This window comes from Phacochoerus africanus, chromosome 9 (assembly GCF_016906955.1).
Source record: "Phacochoerus africanus isolate WHEZ1 chromosome 9, ROS_Pafr_v1, whole genome shotgun sequence".
NCBI classification, from domain to species: Eukaryota; Metazoa; Chordata; class Mammalia; order Artiodactyla; family Suidae; genus Phacochoerus; species Phacochoerus africanus.
Genome location: NC_062552.1, coordinates 126,689,611 through 126,698,788, shown reverse-complemented (window position 1 = coordinate 126,698,788; position 9,178 = coordinate 126,689,611). Strand labels below are relative to the sequence as shown.

Here is a 9,178-nt window from a genome sequence, read left to right as displayed (position 1 = left end):
CTGCTCTTCTGTTTTCAGTGGTTTCTCAAAACCTACAGAAGTTTTTCAAACCCCTCTAGAGAGCATTTAAAAAATAAGTTCCTGGGAGTTCCTGTCGTGGCGCAGCGGTTAACAAATCCGACTAGGAACCATGAGGTTGCGGTTTTGTTCCCTGGCCTTGCTCAGTGGTTTACAGATCCGGCGTTGCCGTGAGCTGGGGTGTGGGTCGCAGACACAGCTAGGACCTGGCGTTGCTGTGGCTCTGGTGTAGGCCGGCGGCTACGGCTCTGATTCAATCCCTAGCCTGGGAACCTCCATATGCCACGGGCACGGCCCTAAAAAGACCAAAAAAAAAAAGAAAAAAAAGTAAGTTCCTGATCCACTAGAAGCTGCAAAACCTTCATGGAGCTGGGGGCTGAAGAAAGGTGCGTGGCCAGAGTAGACGAGCTGCAGGAAAGCCACCAGCTGTGCAGGCCCCTCACCAGGGCAGCTGCATGCGCTCTGGAGCCTGCCTGCATGGATGCAGCCACTGCACAAGCAGAAGCACCTGCGCCATGCGGTCACATCTCAATTACAGGAAACTTTCAAACAAAGTTTTTTTGGTTTGGGTTTTTTTTTTTCTTTTTATGGCTGCACCCACAGCATGTGGAAGTTCCTAAGCTAGGGGTCAAGAAGGAGCTGCAGCTGAGAGCTACGCCACAGCCATAGCAACACTGGATCCTTAACCTGCTGAACCACAACAGGACCTCCCTGCTGTAACCAACCCTAGGATGGATGCCCCAAGTCCACACTCAGCCTGAAGGACGCATGCAGCCCGAGGGCGCCCGGAGGGAGCAGGCACCCAGCCCAGCACTATTCCTGAGGAAAAGGGTGCTGGGAGAGTGCCTCTGCCGTGACACCATCACCACATAAAGTCGAAACCCGACTGCCTTTCACAAAGATGCTCAAAGCTTTCCAGATCCTCTTTCGAACCCAAAGAGAGCACAAGTCCTCTGGTTCTAGCTCACAGCACAGAGGGACCCTCTGGCACGGCTCTCGTCACCCAGAGCTACCCCTCGTCACTGGTCCAGGGTTTTCTCAGCCTCCCAGCCGGGCTCAAAGACCCTTCAGGAAACACTTCAGGGGTGATTTGAAAATGACCATGTCAGAACTCGGCCCCGTTACTTATTCCTACAAACAAAAGCTTCTTAATAGGAACACACGCAGCTCCCCCCGGCCAGCAAACGGGGGCCTGGAGAGGGGAAACGGGTTCTGAAGGGTGGGGCCTGCCCAGGCGCGACCAGCAGCACAGCAGCGGGAGCCCGGGGGCACAGGCGGGCCAAGCGGCAGACCCAGGAAGGGCGAGGCCTCCCCCGGCCCTGAGCCCGGGCACCACTGCCACAGGTGGTCAGACTCCCATCCTCAAAGGATGCGCTGCAAGGCTCCAGTCCCGACCAACAGCCCTAACACAGTACTGCAGTCGACTGGGGGGCGGTGGCAGGTGTCCCGAGCCGCAGGCAGTTCCCAGCGCTGAAGCCAGCTCGGGGCCACGTCTGCTTCCCCGGCCACCACGCCCGGCCGGGTCTCACCAGCACCGGGCGTCAGTGCCTCTCGGGCACTACAGGCCACTTCACAGAATTCCAAGCAGACCTCCCAGCGGGTGGTGAGGGTCTGCCCACCAGGGGTTGGGGGGCTCCCGTGCAGGGGGGAAGGGGCCTGGCAGAGCTTTGAGGGGCCCAGTGTTTGAGTCTCCAACAGCCTTGGGGACTCAATCGAGCTGAGCCGCGACCCTCAGTGGGCCAGGTCAGCGTGGCTGGCGCTCAGAGTCCTCGAGTCTGCCAGACAATTATTTCGTTCCTGTGTGAAAAAACAAACGGAGAAATCACCCCTAACCAGTACTTCACAGACTGCCAGCTCTCGGCGGTCTCTGCACTCACAGTATCGGCTGCACGACTCACGTCAGCACCAGAGTCCCGATGCCGAACCACCGAGACGCAGGAGCGAGAGGACCGAGTCAACACCAGACCTTTAAAGAGCAGCTGCTTTGACCTCGTCGCCAGGAGCGTCTGAACCAAACTACCCGGCATCCCCCCCCCGCCATCTGCAGCCTCAACCGGAGGCCTGGGGCACAGTGTCTCCCAGGTGCTGGGGGAGGAAGGTCAGCGGATCTGCCAGGGCCGCCCCCCACCCGCTGTCCGTGAGCCTGAGTTTCCTGGTGGGATTGAGGCAACTGGGAAAGCTGCTGCCTCAACAGGCCAGGGTCCCCGGTCGCGGCGGCAAATCAGCGCTACCGCTGCCGGCCGACGCCACAGCCCCAGCCCCACGGGATCCGAGCCGCGCCTGTGACCTACACCACAGCTCACGGCAACACCAGGTCCTGAACTGGCTGAGCCAGGCCAGGGATCGAACCCGCATCCTCACAGTTCCTAGTCGAAGGGAACTCCAGGCCATTTTTGGTTGGTTCAGTGTTTTCTGGCCGTGTCTGTGGCATGCAAAAGTTCCCAGGCCAGGAATCGAACCCGAGTCACAGCAGAGACCCAAGCCACTATGGTGACAATGCTGGATCCTTAACCGCTGGGCCACCAGGGAACCCCTAAAAAGGCCACGTGTGATGGAGAACAGGATGCCAATAGTTTTAAACATGAAGATGACAGGTTTGTGCAAGACTTGAACCGGTGACAAAGTGCCCAAAACTGTTGTGTCAAATTGATTATATTAAGTTCCGAATATTTTTAAAACACTAAATAGCTTAGATAGACATTGTATCAGTTATAAACTTAATAGAGGCTAAAATCGTCCCAATTAAGGACACAAATTAGTAACTGCTCAGGTTTTGAGAGTTCTACGTCTGAATACTTAATTTTTAAGGGAGTCAGTCAACGTGCTGTTAAAGACCACTCATCGATGCACCATGAATGCTCCCAGCACGAACACCCCGCCATGGTTCAGACGGTCAACACGGGCTACGCAAAGGTCGCTATGATGCACCCACGTCTGTTTTTTTCAGGGCCACACCTGCGGCATATGGAGGTTCCCGGGCTAGGGGTCCAAATCAGAGCTGCAGCTGCCGGCCTACACCACAGTAACACAGGATCCAAGCCATGTCTGCGGTCTACACCACAGCCTCACGGCCACGTCAGATCCTTAACCCAGTGAGCGAGGCCAGGGATTGAACCTATGTCCTCATGATACTAGTCGGGTTCATTACGGATGAGCCACGACGGGAACTCCCAACGTTGGGTTCTTAAACCCACTGAGCCGCGCCAGGAACTCCTGCCTCTGTCTTCAATCAGCAAGGCTACCACGTGCGCGGGCTCTGCCGAAAGGGCAGCCGCGCCGAGGAGAGGCCCAGCTCGCATGGTCTAGGCGGGGAGGACGATGAGTGGGGCAGGGCTCCTTACTTGGAATCGGGCTTCAGCTGCCTCGCCAGCCACATTAAGGACATTCAGAGAACGGGCACGCGCCATGCTGCAACCTGGGCAGTGGCCACACATGCAAGGACGGACAGTCAGCACATCAGTCAGCCAGGACTAGGAAGCAGAGCAAAGCCACCCCGCCAAGGCCTCTGCCACCACCGGGGCCTAGAACCACCCCTGACGGACAGCAGGCCTCCATCTCACGCGGGCCAGGATGTCCATCTAACTTTCACACGGACACCCAGAACTAACTGTATTTAGCACCCACTAGAAAGCAGCAGCTTCTCTGCGTCTTTCTCGGCAAAATATGTCTTCAAGTACCATGCATAAACCCCCAGGGTCATTGCATGTTCCCTCTTGAAGACCCAGCTCCTGCAGGAGTCCAGGCTCTGCCAGCACCACCCACTGCCTTGTGCGGGCGAGCCGAGGTGCCTCCCACGATGAGCTTCGTGTAAAACTCACCCCCAGTAACCACGTCAGGGAGACCCTCCAGGTTCACCATTAAGAGACATACACTCCAGGAGTTCCTGTCATGGCGCAGTGGAAACAAATCCCACTGGGAACCGTGAGGTGGCAGGTTCGATTCCTGGCCTTGCTCAGTGGGTTAGGGATCTGGCATTGCCATGAGCTGTGGTGCAGGTCGCAGACGCAGCTCAGATCCCACACTGCTGTGGCTGTGGTGTAGGCCGGTAACTACAGCTCTGATTAGACCCCTAGCCTGGGATCCTCCATATGCCATGCGTGCGGCCCTAAAAAGCAAAAAAAAAAAAAAAAAAAAAACACACACTCTGTATTTTATATATTTTTCTATATTAAAGCTAGGAAAAAACAAGCCATCTTTCATTAGTAAAATAAATGCTGAGGCTACTATTTCTCTGTGTAGTTACCAAAATTTAAAATAAATTTTCAGGCTCTAGATTTACAAAGAATATAGTGATTTATACAAATATTTATTTTCTCCCATCTGACACCTTTAAGACAATTAACAAATTACCTATAACTTAAATTATGGACAGTCAGAAAGTTAATCACTGCCACCATGGATGACCTCAGACAGAAAAGCCATTCGCTTTTAAAGCTTAAAAAACCAGTATAAGAATTATTTTTAGGAGTTCCCATCGTGGCGCAGTGGTTAACAAATCCGACTAGGAACCATGAGATTGCGGGTTCAATCCCTGGCCTTGCCCAGTGGGTTAAGGATCCGGTGTTGCCATGAGCTGTGGTGTAGGTCGCAGGCGTGGCTCAGATCCCGCGTGGCTGTGGCTGTGGCGTAGGCCAGCGGCTACACCTCCGATTGGACCCCTAGCCTGGGAACCTCCGTATAACGCGGGAAGTGGCCCTAGAAAAGACAGAAAGACCAAAAAAAAGAATTATTTTTAAATGTCTAGGATAGGCTCAATAATCCTGAATTTGAAGTACCGTGACATAAACAGTGAGCAGTCTCATTTGCTCTATTAGCTGAGGGCGCGGCTGCAAGGCTCCAGCACAGGTGTGAAGGCTGAACACGAGACCCACACGCCGGCGCACCCCAGCCGCACGGGCTCACGGCCAGGGCCCACATGTCCACCAGTGCCATGGGCACAGCGCCAGGCACACAGCAGACACACCCGTCAAGTTCTCCCTGAATAACCTACCCTGGAGTGAGGACCTTAACTTCCTCAGCCCCAAGTAAAGCCCACTTCCGCCACTTCCAGCCAGGACAGAACACGGCAGCGAAGCCCACACACGTGTTGCCAGGGATCTGAAGAGGTTTTCTCCCCCTGGAACTACCAGAGGACAAAGGACAAGATCAAACCAAATCCCAAGGGAATCACACTTATTCGGGCACATTTAATGAGTCTATTGCTTAACTGGTCAGCTACTTCCTCAAAGAGAGGCTCACAACCTCTGTCCTTGTCCTCAAACTTCCTTTTCTTTTCAGGATGAAACGCAGGCACCACTGGGGCCTGTCAGAGCCTCTTCCAAATGGCATCCACACTCATCTAACTGTGGAGTCCGGAAGACCCCAGGGAGTCGGGAGCTGGCGCTTGGCGGGGGGGGGGGGGGGGGGGGCGCTCCCTGCTCCTGCAACACCCACCTCAGAGGTTCCCATAGCGCCACCTGGCCCGGCAGCACTGGGCTCCCTGCGAGCCTGCTGAAAAGGCAGAGTCACCCCCCCCCATCCTCCCGCCTCCTCCCGCCTCCCCACTAACCAACTATATCAGAAACTCAAGAGTAGGGCCAGGCAGCCTGTTTTATAAACCCGCCAGGAAATGGGAAGGTTACACTGTTTCATGCATTTGATGGAGAAAACTTTCTAAATTATTTTGTTTTTCAAAAACTTCAGTTAAAGTATCAACCCAAAAACTATCACATATGAAAACTGCTGGTATGTCCAAGTGTGTGGGTCTGACACCCGGCAGGCTGGCCAAGGGTTACTGGCGCTGTAAACACACCACAGTGGGGAGGGTTCACTCACGGTCACATCACAGTCAGGACAGAGAGGCTGTGAGCTCTGCCACACGGGAGGGAAGGCCCGCGTCGCGGGACTGAGTGCCAGACTGGCCTCTGCACTTGAAAAGCCTTAAAACACGCAGAGGCTCCAGCAAGCAGGCGCTGCGAGCACCGCACTTCACCCCAGACCCGCCCACAGCGCAGAGGCCCAGAGGGCGGGCGGCCGCCGTCCACATCCTCGGCACGCGGCCCTGAGACGGTTCGTGCCTTCGAGTTTCAGCAGGGCAAACAGTACCATCACTTCCGTTCTGGAAATCAGTCAGTGCTTTAAGCAAGAGCGCCTGAACCTTCACCCCTAAGCAAGCGTTCGCCTGCCCCCCCACAGCTGTGCCACACTTGTCGCTCTCAGAAGCCCCAAGAGCGGGTCTCCGCGCTTCCACCTGCACGTCTGGGAGCTCCTAAGCCCCCTCGGCAGTGATGGGACTGCGGGCGTTTCTGAGCAGGGCGACGGCCGCTTCTAAAAAGCAAAGCGCTCCTCTTCGCTCCAAAGCCATCCGAAGACAGGTCCCTCCAGCAGCAGAGAGCTGCCTGGGCACAGGGCTAAGGGCAGCCGGGCCGCGGGTCCCCACAGCAAGGGGACTGAGATGGACGTGGCTCACAAAAAGCAGAGCGAGGGCTGGCAAGGCTCATGCCTTTAAAACCCCCCACCGGTTACGCAAAGGACTCAGTCTGAGTCCGGAGACAGATCCCCATGGAACGCAAACAGAAATAACTTTTTAAACAGAATTATACTAAGACTCAAATCTTCAAAAAGTAGGTACTGCTATAGGCAGGGAGAGTTTCACGGAACAGCTGACAAAACACTGCCTCTGTGAGAAATGCATCCAAGAACACGAAGCCGTTTATACCAGAGGTAACCCAGAAACCAGGGCAATTTGTTAACGTTCACACAGAGAAGCACAAAGAACCCTCCCTCCGACGGACCTTATAAAACAGGGAACCTAATTCCTCCGGCAACTGTGACGTCACTGCTCAAAAGAGCCTAGAAGACTCACGACCCAACCCCGAGATACGCGGAACTTAAGGGCTTTTAGGTCCTCTGAAAAACTCGTAAGACTTGAATATGAGAAAAGGAGTGTGTGTGTGTGTGTGTGTGTGTGTGTGTGTGTGTGTGTGTGAGAGAGAGAGAGAGACGGGGTCACTCTGCTGTGCAGCAGCAACTGACAGAATATTGTAAACCAAAAAAAACTTCTTTTAACGTCTTGGAACTGTAATCCTCTATTTCAACCATTTTTATTCCTACAGTAAATACCTGTCTGATGAGATTTAATATAGTCATACCTAGCATTTGATTTTCAAAGGTTACAACATATTTATTTATTTACTTACTTATTTCTTAGGGCCACACCCGCAGCACATGGAAGTTCCCAGGCCAGGGGTCGAATCGGAGCTGCAGCTGCCGGCCTCCACCACAGCCGCGGCAACACTTGATCCAACCACGTCTGCAACCTACCTACACCGCAGCTCACGGCAATGCCGGATCTTTAACCCACCATGTGGGGCCGGGGATTGAACCCGCATCCTCATAGATACTAGTTGGATTCTTAACCTGCTGAGCCACAACAGGAACTCCCATAAACGTCTTGTAAAGGCATCAGCCCTTTCAGCCTCCGAACAGGAAATTGCGCAATTATTTCTCGGCCTATCCTGGGAAAACATGAGACTGAAACCACTCAACCTTTCCATGGCTAACATCTGGGGAGCAGGCTGTCATCCGTGCTGCTCTGGCGGGGGGGGGCGGGGGGGGGGGGCTGGAGATAGTTACCCGGCGTTCCTCGGCTCACTCTCTCGAGAACTTCCTCCCTTCAGCTTCCTAACCAGCTTCTCACTGCTGCGTCTAAGTGAAGCCCGGAGTTTGCTAATGGAACCACTGCGTTTTAAAGATCCAGTGCCGTCCTGAAAAAAACGTGAACAAATGTGAAGCTGCAGATGGTTCTCCCTCCCAAGCCCACGAGGCGAAGCTGAATCCAACAGGAATTCACAGCACAGCTGCCCTGCTGGTCTGTGACCTGCTGCTACTACGACTCCTGAAGACATCACCAATTTGCCTGTACATCCATTTCCAATTTCATTAAAGATAATCCAATGACCGTGACAACCTCTGCACATGAAGCAGCTCATTCAAACAAAAGTCATAAAGTCCCCGAAGGAAAGTTAATTTATATTACTGTCTTGAAACAACAGACACACCAAGAGTCTCAAGGAAATTAAGGCAGCGTTTATAAATATCACCGAAATCAAATTAAATGTTTAATAAATATGGAATCTGGTCTACGGAACCGTACAGGACCCAAAACACTTCGCCTGGACGTAAGCAACTTCTTTTAACAATTTCATCTGCATGCCAGAGATGCACTGTTTCTTCAGTAAGTTTTCAAAGGACAAGTTTTATTAAATGTTGATTTTAAGTGTAACGGGAACATTAGATAAAATGAATATTCTACTTGAATAATCAGAAACCCTCAGACCGCTTGTAGGAAGCAAGTAAGAGAGGCCAGCTTTCATTGTAACCGATTCAGACGTCAACAGGAGAGAAACACTTGGCAGTATTTGGATACGAAAATCAAAACCACAGTGTGAAAAAAATGTGTACAGAGCAACTTTTATTCTCAGATGAATTCCCAGCTGCCCCACCCCTTCTAGAAGCTTCGGCAATGCTGCATTCCACAGAGAGGGAGAGAAGGTCTACTCAGCAGACAGACACCGAGACACAGGTCAGTTGGAGTGAGTTTATTAGAAGTTAGAAAGACACAAGTACACAAATCACTGAACACTTAGAGATTAGTAGAGAAAAGCAGAACTGCCCGAATTTCACACAAAGACCACACAGCAAACTACTTGAGCATATGATCCTAGAGGGAGCACGCGGGGCCCGGGGCGGCCTGGCCAGGCCTCTGAGGGCGCGGGAGAGCACGTGCCCTATGCTGACAGCCTCGCCAGTGTCACAGTCACCATCATGCCACTGCAGTAACACGTGGGGACACGCGGAACTACCTCTTACCAAAGTGAACAGCTAAGCGCTCTTAATTTTTAAACTCATGTATTACACGGTAAATGGTTTTATTAATACAGTGTATATTCCTAAGTACATATCTGGCAAAGCTACATGTATACAGAGATAAGGGACCCCCCAAAAAGGACAGCAGCACCAAGAGGAATGGCCAGTCACAGAGAGGTGCAGCTCTGACAAGAATCCTAGGGTTGCTAAACACAGCAGTCAGCGCTGGAGAGAGAAGGAAAGCTGGAGGAGGTGCCGCCCGTCATGCAGGAGACAGAGTGAGCGCCACACTGGACGGCTAGGCCTGTCAGAC

The 9,178-nt window shown here is 53.0% G+C and overlaps 1 protein-coding gene across 10 annotated transcripts in view; it reads right to left on the bottom strand.

The window, feature by feature from the left end:
* KLC1 (kinesin light chain 1) overlaps positions 1-9,178 on the bottom strand; it is a 67,049-nt gene that overhangs the window by 4,591 nt on the left and 53,280 nt on the right. For 2 of the 10 annotated variants that reach the window (XM_047795047.1, XM_047795048.1), the window contains exons 14-15: positions 7,633-7,763; positions 7,397-7,514 (exon numbers count right to left, since the gene is read on the bottom strand). The exons of 2 other annotated variants lie outside the window; for them this stretch is intronic. In XM_047795047.1, the coding sequence (XP_047651003.1) occupies positions 7,412-7,514; positions 7,633-7,763 (234 nt within the window). In that variant the 3' untranslated portion in view covers positions 7,397-7,411. Of the gene's footprint in view, positions 1-7,396; positions 7,515-7,631; positions 7,764-8,455; positions 9,170-9,178 lie in introns of those variants that run through there. 6 more of the 10 variants (XM_047795049.1, XM_047795051.1, XM_047795055.1 and 3 more) reach the window with 3 other exon arrangements.